This window comes from Plectropomus leopardus, chromosome 11, assembly GCF_026936395.1.
Source record: "Plectropomus leopardus strain MGB_pleo_1.0 chromosome 11, ASM2693639v1, whole genome shotgun sequence".
In the NCBI taxonomy this organism is placed as follows: domain Eukaryota; kingdom Metazoa; phylum Chordata; class Actinopteri; order Perciformes; family Serranidae; genus Plectropomus; species Plectropomus leopardus.
The window spans coordinates 15,819,716-15,838,619 of NC_142186.1; the positions used below are offsets into that span (position 1 = coordinate 15,819,716).

Sequence of the window (18,904 nt, forward strand, 5' to 3'; positions counted from 1 at the left end):
AATGAGGACGAGATTAGTCGCCATATAACAGGGACAGTAAATGATTGTTGTTGTCATGTTATGCCATTGTTATTGTTTCGAAAATGCTGCCGTTTTCTTAAAGTCCGGGTAAAGTGATGATTAAAATGTCATTAATCATCAACAGTATGTTTTAATGTTGTATCGCTAACCAATTTCCTGTCTGCTCTGTGTTAAATTCGACTAAATTTATGTGGAGTGATCCGGCATCCCGCAAAAATAGGAGGCTTGCGAATCTGATCCACACACGGATCTGGTGGAAATCTGGGGTAACCCATCTATAATGAGTAACAGTGAGAAGTCTTTTGCAATTTGATTCAATTAGGCAAGCTAGTATTGGCCATGTTTCATGCTGTCTGGAGACAAAGACCATTGTCATTATGGGGATATCTGAGGAGATGCTAACAGCGGAAAAAGCAGATCACTCATATGATTTTAATGTTTGCTATGAAAGAACTAATTAGGTAAAGGTATAGTGTGACCACCGCAAGTAAGCATAAAAACATTTTTGTGCAATTGAGGAAGTTTTATCAAACTTTATGGTTTCCATACTGCTTTTTTAATATGATACTTCAAAAAGTGCAGAAACATATGTTTATGGAAACATGGCTTGTGATATTAGTTATAATAATAAGTTATTGTGGGGTTATTGTGAACATTAAGAGCTATAAAATCCTCTAACCTCTAAAAAGTTACAATAGGTTCCCAAGAAATAAAATTGGACATCAAATGTATTATTTAAAATATACAATGGATTTTGAATGGGTCTCACTGGCTTTTATAGTCAGTGAAACTCATCCATTGGCCATTCATACATCCACTACTGAACTCATAAAATACTCATAAACCTTGAAAATTGTGTGGGGGTCTTACACAGCTGCATTACTACAGTTGAAGTAGTCAGACGGGCAGCTAAACTTAAATTATAGAACAAAGGCAATCATGTCTCAAATAATCCAATGTGGGAATATATAACTGCACAGTTAAAGATAAAAAGAATATTACTTTATGTACTGGAAGTCAATCATCTAAGACACACACATGGAAATCTTCACATTTGCCCACAAGCACACATTTATTCACAATTTTTCAATCTGAATATACTGTACAAGCTGTGTCGGGGATTAGCACAATTACTCATGTAGAGCATGAAAATCAATCTCAGAAGACGCACACACTTACTCATACATACGCACTCACACTACAATATATATACAGGGATAAAGACTATTACAGCTACTTTAAATAAGTCATTCACCAAGCCAGAGCCAGTCAGAAGCGTACTAATACCTTAATGAATAAATGCATAATGAAAAGCCAGATCCCTAAATATCAGCTTCAACACCCTGAATCCTCAACATGCTCTGCCCTCACTTATATGAGAGGGTACTGACACTGGGAAAAAAAACGACTGTAAAGTCTTAAAGAAGGCAGCATCATTTACATACTGTTTATAAAAATGGTCGAGAGAGAAGGCTTACAACCAGAAGTTGGCAGGGAAGCTGAATAAGTAGCTGCCCTTTCTTCCGTGAACCTCCGCAGTGCCATCGAGCAAAGTACTTATCCGCCATAGTTACAGTGGAAGCACTGTTGCCAAAGAGCTGATGCAGGCTGGTTCAAAACAAAATGTTTAGGAATAGATAAACATCATTAAGAAACCTACATCTACTATCCAATTGTATGCCCCTAAAAAAGATTCAAATGAATCATTTCTAGAGCTGACAAAATCTTAGTAACGTTACTGCGGATATATGCATAGCTTTGAGCACATTTTAAAATGCATTTACAATGTGTTTGCTTGACCTGAGGGATATAGGACAAGGGATATAAAGTAAGCTAGCCATTTACAGTAAAAGCATAAAAGAGGCATTAAAGCTGTGGGGTTTCTTGTTGGCTAGCAGTTGTATCCACACAGATATATGTGCCAGAGGCGCGGGGTTAAAGAGGCAGAAAGCTACAGTTTTTTATTTGAGGGCTTTGGGGGATTTAGACCCAGTGAGGGGCCCTGATGGGGTCTCTGAGGAGAAGCTGAGGTTAAAGAACGAAAAAAGGGAATAGTTTGGGTTTGGAGTGCGAACTTTGGGGTTGTAATGCAAGCCAGAGACACTCATTATTCGTCTGTAAGTGGACCAGAGGAGTAAGATGTAAGTAGGGAGGTTTAGGTACAGAGTATCACAGCCTAATATACTGTATATGTGTTTATACAGTTTAGCATCAAGATTCACAGAGGAAGAGCATTAAAACTTTTTTTCATATTCTGAAATACTGCTCTTCCTTAAGTATCTTACAAATACATCAATCATATTTCTTTTTTTTTATTATTTATTGTATTAAATTATACATATATATTGCATGAATAGTCTGCCAAACCTCCAAAATTAAGAGCAAGTTCTAGTTAACAGATATGTTTTATAATCAAGAGGTATAATTCATTCAAATATTATAACACATTGAAAATATTGAATTTTTTTTTTAACGCTCATAAATTAAATAAATTATTTTTTTCCTTCAAAGGTTTGCTACAGATTTCAGTGTGATTCTGTTCAGAATCACCCTGACTTTGACCATGATAAATCTTAAATTATTTTACTGAACAGTGTTTGAAATTCAGCTCAATTTTCAATAAAACAATTATTCCCTTTTACAATTTAACATTCAATATTTCCTCATATTCTAACTGTCAAAAAAAATCTAGGTAATAGGTTAGCTGACTATCTCATTTCAAAGTAAGTTGAAAAGTTGGCAATATGTACATGGTCAGGTCAAAAGTGCCAAGAAAGAAGAAAAAATACACCAAATGGTGCAGTAAAAAATGGTGCAGGTAAGAATCGTGCACGTACACAGAAAAAGGATTTGGAGCTTTGATTATACGTATGAATATATACAATATGTTGCATTGGTGTCAGCTGGAAATAAGAACAGCCTAAAGAATAGACATTATTTGTGAGCCAGGGGATTAATTGTGTATGTGTGCATGTGTGGGTGAGAGACAAAGAGAAAGGGGGAGAGGGAAATACTGTGAGCCTGTGAGCATTAGCCTAACCTTGTGAGAGCTGGCTGCCCCCTCTTGCTCTTTGTGAGGGGAAGATGAAATTTCATGGTTTATTTTCTGTTCTTCTGAAGACCTTGTGCACGCACATGCACACGCACACGCACACACACATACACACACAAACACACTGCCCTGTCAGCTAAAACACCACCTGTATCCACCTGTTAAGCTATAAGACACTGCAGCAGATAGGTGAATAAGGGGTAGGGGGGAACTGACAAAAAAAAGAACACATGAGAAAACAAGAAAATGAAAAACAGGACAGAAAAAGGAGTGCTGAGAGAAAAAGATGGAAAGCAATGAAAAGGGAGAAGAAGAGAAAAATGAGGGAGGAGAGGACAGTAGGAGGTTGGTAAGCGAGTAGAGGAGATTGAGGGGAGGAAAGCGGAGACAGAGGAGTAAGAAGTGAGAGGCAGGGATAAGTGAGGAGATGATCAGCCCTGGAGCTGAGAGCAGAGCTCAAGGACACAATTACTTGGAACAAAAACTGAGCCATGACTGAGGCTTAAGGCAAGTCCTCTGAAAACTAGTATTACCTGTGAAGCCACATCAACACTTAGAAGTTACTGACATTCACCTTGTGTGTACTTGCACAGCTGGATGGTTCCCAAACTGTCACATGTAACAACATTATTACGACCCCAAACTGTTTGCAACTCCAAATTAAAAGTCCTTCCTCTCTGCAATATGTGATCATTTCAACAAGTATCCTGAAATCGGTATACACAGTATTCTATCTTCCAAGATATTCCATATTTCACATGCTTTTATTAAGTTTGCTTATCAAGATTGGTTTTGATAAGTCAAGGTTTAAAGTTTATTCTTGAATCATGCAATCTTTTTCAAGATGTAGAGTTGTCCTTGTTGTAATGAAATTTTGGACAAATACGCACAAGTATTCTGAAAAATGGAAAAACTTTTTCTACAGAGGATGACTGTGTGATACAACTGAAAGCTCCCAAACAGCTACCAATGGACCTTGTGGTGGGATTGTTTTGTGAAGAGGTTGAGATCAATTTCGACTTAAACAGACATCTGAATTTACCTGTCTTTATGTATTGCAGGAAAAATGTATACACTAATCCGATAACATACTGCTCTCACCTGTCTTGGTGTTTCCTCCCTTGTATCTGATTCTCTGAATCGCTTCCAGCAGCGCTTCCTTGTTGCCATGGGAACTCAGCTGGAATTCTGTCCGTGCGTCGTCACTAAATTGAGCGATGGCCACCTGCAGAGAGGCAGAGAGAAACAGAAAGACAAGAAAAAATGAGTTCAGGTAACATTCAAATTAACCAAAGTTGAATTCTCATCTTCTGGACCCCTGGTGTTTTAAACTTTTGTTAAAGGAATCATTCACCCAAAAATGAAAATTCAATCATCTGCTCACACTCATGTCAGCAACAATACCACTGAAAATTGCCACAGACTGCATTTAAAAAATGACCTGGCCACTGCAACTTCAACCATTGAGGTTTGTGGACTTCCTTTTTTGCTGTAATCATCATGGGCTTTGGAGCCAGAAGTGACCCAAGATGACCATATCTGGAAGAATTTTAATGGGTGAGTTACATAAAAACTCATCCATCTTACAGTGAATGGGAAAATTAGCAACAGAGACCAAAACTCTGTTTTGTAGCAGCTGTAAACATGTTTATTTGTGCTGTAAAGTAGGGCATTTTAACCAAGCAGCAATTGCCGGGGCTGAAAAATTAAGTTATTGTGGAAGTGCCAAAAACTGTAGTCACTTGAGGCTAGCTTCAAAAGTGAGTCAATCCCCACAGACCCCTACGTCAAAATGCCCAACTTCACAGCAGAAATAAACATGTCTACAGCCTGATAAAAAAAAAAAAAAAATTTTTTTAAAAAAGGTGTTTTGCTGTCTATAGCTAATTTCAACATTAATGAAAACTGTACTGGGCCTCAATTGAGACTGCAACTGCCAAACTGCCAAACTCAAGGTCTCAGATGTCACAGTGACTACGTCTTTTATTTTTACAGTCTATGACTTTAACATGGGGGTCACTGGGGACTAACTTGCTTTGGGAGCCAACCTCAAAAGGCCATTCAAAGAACTGCAGTTTTTGGCACTTCCACATTGGCTTCATTTTTCACCCCTGGGGGTTGTTGCTTGGTTTGTACAAATTTGATTCAGCTTGCTCCAAAATGAAAACTAAGAAAGCAAATTATTTCAAGCACCTTATGTGGCATTTTGTGAATGCTATGAAGCCAAATTTCTGCGCTTTGGGCCTAAAACCTAATACTTAGCCCATTATCACCTACAATTTTTGCATTTACTCAGAAGAGCATCAACAGTATCAAACAGATGCTGCCTTGGTTCGCTGCAGGAAACACTGTAATTATACAAATTGGGTGTGCAGCTGAAACAGCCCCACAAAGTGAATATTGTACAAATTAAACTATGCATCACACACAAGAAGCCAACATGATGACATTTTCATGGTTTAATGGGTGAGAGCAGTAGGTCACAGGTTTCAACTCTATTTAAACTGGTTAGTGCTGGTGGCCTTAATATTTTTAACACTGAGCGATGAAGTAAAAGACCACGATGTCGAACTAGAATATTACAGCCTTAACTATGCAAGTCTGTAGGTGAAAATTCACAGAATATATACATATATATATATATATATATATATACATATATATATACACATATATATAACTCCCAAATCAGCACTATAATCAATCTAATTGGCTTTCTCTAAGAGAGGAGAACAACTATCATTACCTCCAGACTGCTAATGGTGCTGTTGTTGGCTCAGAGAGGCCTACATTTACCAGCCAAACTCTCTCTTTACTGTACAGCCAATTCTCTCACATTACAGCCTGTGTTTTGCACTTGGTAGCCCACTGCCAGAGGGTTATGGGGCACACCAAGGGTAGCAAACTGCGTAACAGCCGACATTACACAAATAAAAGAAAAAGGTTTAGCAAGCACCTCTACAGTATGACAAATGAACCAGCTGAGCTCTGCTGGCACGGGGGGGCATGCAGGGGCAAGTAGCACAAAGAAATTAGTTCACAATGACAATAGAGAATTACTGCCCCAAGTTAGAGCCTGGCATTACTACTGATGAACCAGATACACGAGAAACCCTCTGAGGCAGTGGAGGTGGTAATATTCACTGTACGAATGTAATTCAAAGGATAGCTCATGGTAGAATCAAGCTGATAGCGCATTAGTCGATGCTTGAACCATCTGAACTCTATTCCAGCTTTTAATGCATCTAGACTTAACTTATTACGATCACCACTCCTGCCAGAAAAGTAATGTTTTCTGGCACAAAACACAGTGGCAGCAAATGAGCAGAGTTAATCGAATACTGCGCAGCAACTAAAAAGAAAATTCTTTCCAGAAAGTAAAGACTGACTCACTTGGGGTTTAAAGTTCCTCCTCACTTTTCTAAACTTTTCTATAGATACAAGGCTGTGTGGTCATGCTGATTTGTCAGGGGACAGCAAAAGAAAATTGGGTGAAATTCTGCTCCAAAGCATCCTTCCAGAATCAATTAATGGCAACAGCAGCAGCATTCCTCAAACAATAAATGAGCCAAGCCCGCATGGGTCGAAAGGATAAAGAGTAAACTCAGGTTGGTCAAGATTCATTGTTTGCACAAATGTCTGTTACATCCAGAATTTCTGTCAACAAAGAAAGAAGGAAGAAACAGCTTGCAGGTTACACTGTGTCCTAACTGGATGTGACAAGGATGAGGGTCAGAGAGTTTCAGTTTGATTGTATTGTTTTTTTACTGAAATCTCCTAACTAGTAGCAAACAACGCAATGTGATGCAATGCACCCTTTCGAGCTGGACTTTTGTTTAACACCCCATTCATTACACTTTATTCCTGTTGCATGCATTAAAAGCATCAGGATGGACAAGAAACAGTTGATTAACAAAGTTAAAATGAGCAGTTATTGATAGTATAACTACTCATTTCACAAAAACCTAAATAAGGTGAAATCTAGCTGGAGGGAAATTGCCAGGGAGCTTAACACTAATAACACCCTACTTACTGTTGGCTTTATTGTGTGTCACTTCTAATGAATATCACAATATAAAATGTGTATTTTCTACATAATACAATATTTTGCGACTCCAAAATTAAAATCTATACAACAGGGTTCTCAGGGGCAGAATGAATGCTGGAGGCTGTGCAGTAAACCAATGGCAGATCACTTTCATATTTTTTGGGACTGCCCACTACTAGAAATTTCAAACAATGTCATGGCCCAGGACAAATACTGATATATATCTAATACTGGTATATATATATATATATATATATATATATATATATATATATATATATATATATAAATGTTTTTTTCTTTTACACATTTATATATGCACATATACTGTAAGCACTTTTTAGCAAAGTGTAATATAATTATATAACATATTTATAATAATTGCATACATAGTCCTCAGGACATTTTTCCCTTATTTTCCGATATTCTCATCCTTCTAAGATTATTCATTTACAAAATAACTTCCTCAACATCTGGCTATTATGTTTACGAGTGGGTAAAAACTGAATACTGAATGCAAGTCTAGTTTCTGATAGATTTGAAAAGAGAGACTTTTTTTCTCTCTTTCTGTTCTTTCTGAGGAGCTGTAGGTGAAATGGGATACAGTATATGAGAGATGGGGGACAGAGGATGAAGCAGCTGGCTGGAGCAGAGGAGTTGGGGGCTATGGGTTATTGGATATGTGAATTTTATGACATGTTAGACACTGACTGTGCTGCGCTTGCAAACACCACATCTAGAAACATTACAAACTCTGCAGAATATGCAGCAGTTGGTCGTGTTTCTCCCTTGGGGAATTATCCTACAAACATTTATTTGAAAATGAACAAATATATATTTTTTCACTACATTCTCTTGTCTGTGAATGGGTTCTTCACCCACAGATTACACTATGACATGTAATTTCTTTATTTAATCATTTTTATGGTTTTCTCTGTGGTTACTTTTGGCTGGATCCCCAGCATCTGCTTTACATTCAATATCCCATGAGCATGCATTTTTCAGAGAGAAAAAAGTATAACAAAGAGAATGAATTACAAAGCGGGTGAACAAAAATTAAAAGCCTTGGGCACATTTGTATTTCTGCTGGGTAACTTATGGTACTGTACAAACTCGCAATACAGTAATTTTCACTAGACACAGACATTTAGACTAGACACAAGAACCACGAGCAGTCGTAAATGTGAATACCAGCTCTCCGAGGTGACTCACTGCAACATTATTCAGACACAGATGGTCAAGACTGAATTCTAACATTTTTAATTCTGAAATCTTTCCCGGTGTAATGATGCATTTGGGAAAATGGGAAGTACGGTACAAGCATACAAGTAAAACTTCATTACTGTTTTAGTCTTGAGTTTTTCTTTTGAGATTTGACATTCTTCCCGTGGTCACATGATGGACTTGTGGGGTTAAGTACCGTTCACATTTGAAAAGACATCAGTACTGGTACCTGTAATTCGGTTCCAGTACCCGATGGTACCTTTTTTCTAAAGCTGACAAGAATGTTTTGAATTAACCCAAAAATCCCAGCTAGCCCATGAATCAAGGAATACTTATTTAGCATTATTCATTATGCATCAACATTATTTGATTATCATACAAGAGACACTTAAAACTTAGTTATAGTTTTGTTACTCTAAACTAATGTCAGTCACTAATAGGACAGCACTTCTGAATCTGGGACAGTTTGACCACATGTGACAAGCTTACAGATATGCTAGGAAGACGTTGAAAATGTCAAGTATCTGGAATAGTTTCAAAGTTTATGAAGATGACACCCCAAAAAGTCGAGTGCCTGATATGCCAAAGAAAACTGGCACATCACAATTCCACAACGAACTTGGCAAAGCACCTGAAAACTTTTTGTCCATCTTAAAAAGTATTCTTTAGCTGGCTTCCAGGCTTCGCAGCGCTTCCGTCACTTGTCTTAAACTGGCGCTCTCACCCAGATGCACTCTCAGGTACCAACATTTGGCACAAAGATTTAACATGAATTGATACTTAGTACTTCTAATTTGGTTGACAACCTTAAAAGCAGAGCTTTTCACCAATACCTACTGACCTGGGTGCCGTCTGGTCCAATCAGATCCAGTGATCCCATAGTGCTGTAAAGGAAACGTGTGATCTTCATGAAGTTGTCATCTCCGATGGACCAGGAACCATCGACCAGGAATGCCAGGTCAGCTTTGGCCTCCTTACACACTAGATGGACAGATGGACAACAGAGATTATATAGATTTAGTCAGCACATCATTTTGTCTCTGCATTTAAAGAAGTAATTTCATACAGAGTGAAGGTCTTCAGAGGACAGAGCATAACTTGAATGTTAACGGGCTGCCTAATATATTCAGACTCAGACTGAGACTGAGTAAATATGCATAGAATGAAGCACTGCAAATATACATCCCCTGCAAAAGGGTAAATATGCGAAGGCTGGGTCCTCAGATTAATTTGCACACTGTAAAGTTCATAAGATTAAAAGTATAGTGCATGCTCTAAAATTAAAAGTTTCAAACGGACTTTTCTGACCACAACAATGTGCTACATCCAGTGTGTTTGTGTATTTCTCTGTCTGTCTAAATGCTGCTCATTCATATTCCTGATCCGTCAGTCCCTTTTCTTCCTTTATTCTTCTCAGGTTTCTAAATGACTCCCAGTGGCCTTCATCCTTCCTGCTATAAAGTTGTTTTGTGGGTTTAACAAGTTTTCAAACTTCAGTCCTTCGCTAAATTCCAAACTCTGTTTCTGACCATGTCAGCTTTGATAAGGCCAGAAAATATCTCAAATTTATCTAATGGTTATCTAATGGCCTGGTTCAGACAACATAACATGTTTGTCAATTCAACAGTCACTACGTCAGACTAGGCAGTTTTGGAGTCATTAAATCTTAGTGTGACTTTGCTGACAAACATGACAGACTAAACGTTTGTACGCAAACATCCATCGCTTCTCCTCTTTCGCGATGTTCGTCATGTCATCTGATTGTTACAGTCGAATGACGAATTCTCCACAAGAAGTTCCTGCAAATGTTTCACAATTAAAGGATTTTTTAGAAATTGAAGGGATTCTCTCCACTGAAATGATGAATGCACACACACACGAACGAACGCACGCACGCACATACACACACACACTCACACACACTCAGGGAATGGGACAATAAAGGCCTATGCCTGTTTCAAATAAAGCTGGAACCCTTTGCAGTGGTGGTGAGTAAAACCCCTGACACTATTTGTTAGGTTTATGCTATGTTTGTCTAATCTATCCCGAACCTTCTTTGCTAGCTTGATGCTAATGGCAGTACTTACTGGGTTGCTGAAATCAAAGCATTTTTCTGTTTTTACACTATGGTGGTAACGTCAGTCCTTAGAGGAAATATCAAAAAGGCTGGGGTGCTGCTACAGCTGTCCACAGCAGCAGATTTATCTGTTCCTATGGCTCACAGTGATGGCTGTGATGGAAAGAATTTTTGGAACGAGATTTAAAGAAAATAAATTAAAAAAATAAATCAAACATGGTAGAATTTCTGTCAGAATGTCATGAGGTGTTCCAGACATAGTGTTGGTTGTCCTCTACCATGTCACATGACACTGAATAAAACTATCGATTGTCACTTATGACACACATTGTCATTCACGATCCAGCGCCGTGTCAGACTATCATCGTGCTGAGATATGAGGAAAATGTTATGTCCCTTTTAAATAAACAAATAATAAAAAAAAAGTGGTTGTTATTCTAAATGCAAAGTAACAAAGTACAAGAGAAGAGCATATTAAGAAATGAATTTTAATTAATTCACATAAAAATCTACTCTGCCAATGTTACTGTTTTTCATGAGAGACAGATGCTATTACTGTATATTTTACAGAACTTCAAAAGTAAAGCTCTCGTGCTTGTCAGAAATGTCACATTAAAGGTCAGCTGGAGAATGTTTTAATCAGTTTTATGGGCTGATTGATATTACTGAAACTTTTTCCATTCCCTCTGTTTGCACTCTCTCCACTCATTGCCATCATTTTCTATATCTGCTTTTATACAGCACGTCCTTTTCTTACTTGTTTCAATAACACAGAGTCTCTCTGCTCATTTGTCTTTTTCTGTCTGCTCCCTTCTGCTCTCTGTCTGCAGCCCCATCTCGGCCTGTTTTTCTCATCCTGCCCATCACTTTGTTTCGTTCTCATACTCTTGTTGTTTTTACCGTCCGCACCTTTGTTTTCTCCTTCTCCTGTCTTTACGGTTCTGTCCTGATTAAAGGTTGCCTGTCATTACAGACGCAGGCACCGGTCTGACAAAGGTCAGAAACTTAGACAGAAACACTTACAGACGGGCTCAGCGGGTGTATCGGTTCATGTCTGTGGAGTCTGCAGTGCTCTTTTACCGGAGCCCATCAGACAGGAACAGAGGAGGAGGAGGTGGGTCTGGGTAGGAGGTGGAGGGTCGGACTGTGAACTTGTAACCCTTTGTTTCAAATATTCCTCGGCTGGTCTTGTTTGGAAAAATCCTCTAAAGTCAGAATGTTTTGCTTGTTTTATGCCAGGAGTCATTTACTGCGGCAGCTTGAATTGGTTTGGAAAAAAATTGGAAAAAGTTTGGATTTCCTCTATTATTTAAGCTTCTAAGAGATTCAATAAATGCTTGAAAAGAAAACTGATATCACAATTAGTGTGGCTGGGTATTACTGTTAACATTATAGCTTCCTTGATTCATGAAGACTAGCCAAGATGCACATGCAAAGATTCATAACTGGTCGCCTGTAAATCACAGGTGGACCCTGTACGTTGGAGCCACATTGTTTGTCACAAGTCATTGGACTGAGTGCAAAGCAGAAACTGAAGCGGAAGCTGGGTGTGAGCATTTAGGTTTGCTCTACTGAACCTGAGGTAATAACCTCATAAACCTGAATTAGAGTAGTGTTTCTTTATTTTGGCGTAGGTTGCAGCCCACAGTGGCCGGCATGCAGTTCACACAATAAAGTCACTGTGGAATGTAGTAAATGTTTTTATGGATCTTAACCTCCCTGATTTTGTTAAAGCACCCCCTAAGTTCCTTCCAGGTCACTGTTGATATTTTGAAACTAAACACAGTTCACAGCTGTGTAACAAGAACAGAGCGACAGAGTGAAGTTACTCCATTATAGGTTTACTATTCTGTTTCCTTTTGAATTTAAGAGCAAAGCTATTGCTCTGCATCCTTGGTTACATTTTTTTGCTCCTGAATTGTATCCCTTAATTAGTAATTTGATAGCAAAGATCTGCCATAACAAACCTTGATCAAATTTTGCATACAACTTAAGCACATCAAGGTTAAGAAATGCAGTAAAAAATGAATGCACACATACTTTACAACAGAATAGCCAAACAATTTAGTTTCTTTTAAAATGTCAAAATGAGCAAACTGTAGAATTATCATAACTGCTAATGACAAATGTACAACCTTCACCTTGTCTTCCCCTTTTTCTGTTTCTCTCACATAACAAGGAGCTTTTTCATCACCACTGATACGCTCAGGCTTGATGTTTATCAGCTTTTGACCAGTATAATCTGTTAAAGTCTGACATCTCTCTCTTTGTCATAGTGTTCTTCTTCAAATACACATAGGCCTAAGACTTTGTCCGAACAGCAAGCAGGTACCTCTCTGTCCACACTGAATCTGTTTAATATGCACTTCTGTAACGTCATGTAAACAAACCACTGTAGCTGTCAGCTGTGTGCTCACATAAACAAACCTCGTAGGATGTCAGCTGTGTGCTTGAGGTCATACTTAAAACATAACCACTTTAACCACTTACAAAAAACCTTGACCCGCACACCACTAAAACACTGAAAAAGTATAAGGATATATAATATACTGTATATTAAATGAATATGAAATAATATGGGAATATGTAAAACTATCTGTTATTGAAGTGTCTGTTTTTAAATGTACAAAGACGCGCAAAATACTGCCTAGGTGATGTAAAAGCCTGCAGTATGCAGATAAGATATCACATAAATATAGACACATAGAAGTACTGCATGCATTTGTTGCTGCAAGTTGTGCAGAATTTTAGTTGATGACACCTATACGACTGTTGGCGTATCCTAAAGTTTGCCTGCATGGCTTTGCATAATTTGAACTAAAAAGCATTTAAAAAGCTGATAAAATATTCTGTCAGGTGATTACAGCTACCATAAAAATTAATTACACCACTTAGAAGATTACCTGTAAAACAGGGGAATAGTAATATGAGAGTGTGTATTACGTTCTTAGCTTCTTGCTCACCTTCTTTAGCAGGTGGGATGGTGGGAGGGGGCTCCGTGGTGGGGGGTTCAGTCGGAGCTTGTGTGGGCGCTGGCACTGGACACAAACACACACAGAGGCAAACAAGACAAGGTCATCGATCATGACGGCAGTGACAAGTGGCACCATCATTGGATTTATGTGCCGACCACACACAGCAACAGTCAATAAGCTGGCACAATGAGAGACAGCAGCAGCTTGTTTCTATTAACCTGAAACTTTCCTAATCCTCTTCCTTCCTCTGACAGCTGAGTTATGGACTTTTACAGAGAAAAGATTTCTATTGCAATCTGTATTTACCACCTACGTGTACATGAGCAATCTAGCTGCTGTGTTTCGCTGTTTATCATTCTTTCCATCTCTGAGTAACGGCAATCACACTTTATCTTTCTATTCTCTTTCTATTATTCTCTCTTCCCTTCCTTCTATGAGTCGGGGACAGCAGGAGTACCAATTTCATCAGTCTAGTATCTGTCTGACCACAGGCTGTTTTTTAGAGCCAAAACAGCCTCCAGGTTAAGGTATGCCTCAGTGCCGAGCCAATTACTTAGCAGAAAGCAGTGGATTCTGTCAAACCAGGGTACACAGAGCAAATCATCTTGAAAACATCCACGACCACTCACAGAAGAGGAACGTACTTCATGAAAGCAGATCAAATGATCTCAGCAAATGTTTCCCCAGCTTCAACAACTTTTTTGACAAAAGTGACGTTAAGTGAATAATGTTTTTGATTCAATCATGAAGTTTACTGTTGACGTGAGACTGTGGCAAATGTCACTGAACCACGAACAGTGTGGAGTTTGAGGGGTTAAGGAGATGTTCATGTCAGAGAACCACCTCATTACTGTTGCTGATGTCATTTTCTCTGTATCTGCTGTTTCCCATCTGTCCCCTAAAGGCAATCACAGTATCTGCGGGTGGTATCTGAAAGTAATAAAAGCACCTTTACAATCATGGTACTAAAGTAATTTTGAGCTACTCTTACCTAACCTAATATATAAGACTTCACTATGTTTTAGAGGGAAATAGTACTACCCTTTCCACTCAACTATATTTGTCTGACAGCTATAGTTAGTTGGCAGAAATATAAAATGCTGTGATCACCTTATAAAATATCATGTACTGTTATAAAATAAACTACCTAACAGTATAGTATATATATATATACAGTAGTTAAAATTAGCTTCAACCCCACCAAGTCCAACATTAGTATCTAACTAAAATGGCAGGAGTCTGTAAGTCTGTCCTTCAATTTTCTGTTCATCCAAACAACTTAACACGCAGGTGTATTGCCGAAAAAGCCCGGAGGTGCAGTGTCGAGTGTAAGCTCTGGAGATCTATGAGGCATATTTATTAGTGGTGTGTTACGTACACACTGTGTAGTGTATTGAGAAGGGACCCCTATTAACTGTTACACAGCAGAGCAGCATGCTGGGCACAGTTTGCTTTTCATCGCTCCCCACAGCGCATACAACAACAAATGAAGAGAAATAGACCAGAGATTTTACATTGCAGCAAACTCAAGTATTTTAAGTGTCAGTGATGTAACGTTTTGGAATAAACGCTTTTGTTCCCAGAAATGGACTTTGACTTCATTAAGGCCATTAAATATTTGTCTGAGCTTGTACATCCAAATGACCTGTATACTCTACCATTGCTAGGAGTTGCAAAGGCACGGCAGGTGCATTGCTCTGGACTCAAGGAAGCGCAGTGCTGAGTGTGAAGCTGTTTGAACGAGCGGTTCTTGAGGACGCTGCAAGCAGCACTACTGGAGCCCAAGCAATCATTCGTCTATGGACAAACAACTGTTGCTGAAATCAAAACTGCAGAGGTTCCTGTTGAATTTGGTCCACAGCTGTCTACTCAAATTCTGTGGATCAACAACATCAGTCTGGAATCCGTGTGTATGTATGTGTGCATGCATGCACATCTGTCTATCTATAACCCAGGTAGTGAGCTGAGCTGTCCTGGTCCCTTGAGCTTTGCAGTTCACCTCAGCTCCACAGCTGACCAATGAGCTGCAACAGCAGCCTCGATCTCCACAGAGAGTAAAGAGGGAGAGGGTGGGAGGGAGAGACAGGAGGGAGGGAGGGAGAGAGAGAGAGAGAGAGAGAGAGAGAGAGAGAGAGAGAGAGAGAGAGAGAGAGAGAGAGAGGGACCACAATAAAGAAAAATAGAAGAGAAAGTTGCAGAGGTGAGACAGACCCATGTTGCAAATATATATCAGAGTTCAATACTTACAGAACTTTAAATTTGTTAATACCAAACTTCACAAAGCTAAATGATACTGATAAGCAACAGGTTCCTTTAGGAGAGAGACATGCAGCATACTTAGCTGCAAAATGTGTAAACATCTCTGAATGTGACATGTAATTGTCTCTACACAGTATCTTGACACCTATACAAAATTACATTACAATACAGTTTTGATGTTATACTGTATTTTATACATGTTATGTATAAAATACAGTATGGTTATACTATGGTTTTGCATATTTTCCAAATATTGAATCAATTTGTACTTTTATGTTTTTGTTGAGTTTTTTTTTCATTTTTAAGCCAATATTCAAATGAAAAAAAAAAAAGAGATTGGAAGGATTAATTGTGGAAACAAAGGTGAGGGGAGAAGAATGAAGAAATGAGTCAGTGTGGGATGCTGGACAAGAAATAATTAGAATAAAGGGTTTGAGTGTGAGTCAAGCTCCTCAAATGTGGATAAACATAGAAATAAATTAGATGAAATTCAAAATGCAAATAAATTCCACTGAGCTGCTTTTGTCCTGAGTGCAAAGGCGGACATGAGAACATTATGCATGTATAGACAAAACATTTGCAACATACGCGTCATGTCAGTGATGGAGACAGAAGGTCCTTCCATTTCCTGCATCTGGGTGTGAACGCTGATCTGGTACTGGCTGCTGGGAGTGAGGTCATAGAAACACTGTCGGGAAGCACCACCTCCAAGGCTCACTTCCTGCCTCTGACCATCTGCAAGCAAACAACACCACAAAAAATGACTTACAGTCAAATGAGTTCAGATTAAGAGTTATACAATCTAAACAAGATCAAATCTCCACAAAGCTCCTGTTTCACATTTCCTCTTTTTCGGCCATGATTTACATATTTAAGCCTGGGAGCAGCTCAGTATAATCATGTCTTACAGAGTTGGATATTAAGCAGGGCTATTGGCACATTAAAGGTTAGCACAGAAGCAGCAATCCCCCACTGTCCTGCACAGACATATTCAGGCTATCTAGATATTCAAACTTGACGTGAAAATTTTGCATTTACCTGTAAGGCAATAAGCGTTTGAGCTTCATGTTTTGTTGACTTTCTTAATTCCAAAGTTTCCCAACAAACCAGGTTAAAATTGACTGAAACATCAGACGTCTCCAATCTCTGGCAGATTTATCTCAGATAAATGCAGTGAAGAGTAAGGCAGCATAGACTAACGCTGTTCCATACAGATTAAATTTTTGTATTTCACCTTTAGTTCCCCCTCTTTAATCCCTTACCAAGCAAGAGACCTCCACAACATTTGTTACTGTGGATTCTCACAAAGTTGTGCCCACAGCACTTGACAATGAAGGGAGGGGAGGCTCTAGTCCTGACTGCAGCTTGACAGGTGAAATGAGTAGAACAGTGAAAGCATACATTTCAACTTAATTTAGACTTCTTACAGCCCTGTAGTCTTGATTAAAATGCCCTCACAAGTTGATATATATTATCTTTCATTGAATAAATGGTTTTAAATGGGCATTTTTAACATCAGTGGCAGGCAAAAAGTGTTTGGCAGCACTCTCAGACTGCAGTTGTTTTTGGGTTGTTGTTTTTTTTTTAAATCAACTCTACTGAGACGATTATTGAACAAGTTTACAAACCAATACTACAAGTCAGTCAAAACAGACACTTGCATGATAGTATGATTTCTCACATTTTATTCATAATTGACTATGCTTCATTTTAAGTAAATAATAAGATAATATTTGATGCTTTTTTTGAAATTTCCAAAGTTGAAATCATTTTTTATATGCTTTGTATGGACAACCATTAAGCCTCTGCAGCCATTACTTTTCCCCACTTTTAATCATTGGTCCAAAAGACATTAATCAAAGTGTTGACTGTCCCGTGAATATAGCCCCTGAGAATGAGCACACCAACATGCTTGTATGACTTTTGACAGCAAAGGAGTGCTCACAGACGTGCACTAAAGAACGAAAAGTGTACGAAATATCATTAGTCTATGTCCACTAAAAAAAATTGCATTTTAATTCCATGCAGGACAACACCAGTATATCGCATGAAAAATAAATCTATTGATTTATTTCCTCCTCTCCTGTCAATGTCCCTTGGATTTCAGACTGAAAACACTTTCACAACACTCTAGTGCTTATTTTGAACAGCCATAGAGGAACAGCATTACAGGGAAAAATATGAATGAGAATTTATATTGGCAGCCAAAAGGGACAAACTGGAAACTGAGAGTGCACATGCACATGCACTAATAGCTGCCATTTGTCAGTTTCATTAGTCTAATTCTATTTCCTAATGTGTCTCTCATCTTGGAGAGTGACAAATTCGCTCCTCCTCCACACAGGAAACAGCCATAGATAATAAAGTTTAGGGAAACAGCTGTCACAGAGAGAGTGCACTTTTCCATCTGAGAAGGTGTTTAAGCAGCTGGTTGGCTCTGCGTGGATTAAACCAAATCTCTAAACTCCAGCTAGAATACCCAGTCGCTGCATCGGGCAGGAGGGAGGTAGACACAGAGATCAATAGGAAAATACGGGAGGGAAGGATGATGGAAAGGAGAAGTCTTGCTTCTTTGTTTTGTCAAATTTTTCAAATTGAAGTAGTTTTATTTATGTCTTAATACCAGCCAATGCACATTTATTTTAATCAAAACTAACCTCCATTCTTCTACTGAAACCCTGTCGGGAAAATCCATTTGATTTACTGTCGGCTTTTCTCTCAGAAGACACTTTGACTTGCCAAACTGGTGCAACTAATAATAATTATTTAAAATCAGTTTGTTAAAAAGAATTTGTTAGGTTTATGTCACTAGTATTACAAGGTGTTGTAATGTGACCAATTTCTTCCTGAAGACTATCTACAAGACTTCTATGGCGCAAGACAAGATTATTTTAAAGTGAAAGTTTGATGCCAGGGATACCTGCTTATTCGTTTTGGTTTTTTTTTGATGAAGGTTAGATGAGAAGATACTCAGAAACTAGAGCAAGAAGATGATTGGCTGAGCATCGTGTAAAGACTGAAAGCAATGGGAAACAGCTTGTCTGCCCAAAAGTCTAATTAACCCTGTATTTTATTATTTTATGGGGATTACATGATGTAACCATTTCATGGCTCACTGCAACCTGAAAACCTATCGACACGGCATCAGGTTCTGCTTCCTATGTCAGAATCAGGATCAGAATCCGGTTTTATTGCCAAGTGCATTTACATATACAAGGAATTTGAGTGGGTGTTGTGGTGCAAAACAG

At 38.5% G+C, this 18,904-nt stretch overlaps 1 protein-coding gene across 2 annotated transcripts in view; it reads right to left on the reverse strand.

Annotated features, from left to right (window-relative positions):
• col14a1a (collagen, type XIV, alpha 1a) overlaps nucleotides 1-18,904 on the reverse strand; it is a 195,724-nt gene that overhangs the window by 102,435 nt on the left and 74,385 nt on the right. For both annotated transcript variants that reach the window (XM_042490363.2, XM_088084067.1), the window contains 4 exons: nucleotides 16,245-16,391; nucleotides 13,386-13,460; nucleotides 9,187-9,326; nucleotides 4,175-4,298 (listed from right to left, as the gene is read on the reverse strand). In XM_042490363.2, coding sequence (XP_042346297.2) covers nucleotides 4,175-4,298; nucleotides 9,187-9,326; nucleotides 13,386-13,460; nucleotides 16,245-16,391 — 486 coding nt within the window. The remainder of the gene's footprint in view (nucleotides 1-4,174; nucleotides 4,299-9,186; nucleotides 9,327-13,385; nucleotides 13,461-16,244; nucleotides 16,392-18,904) is intronic.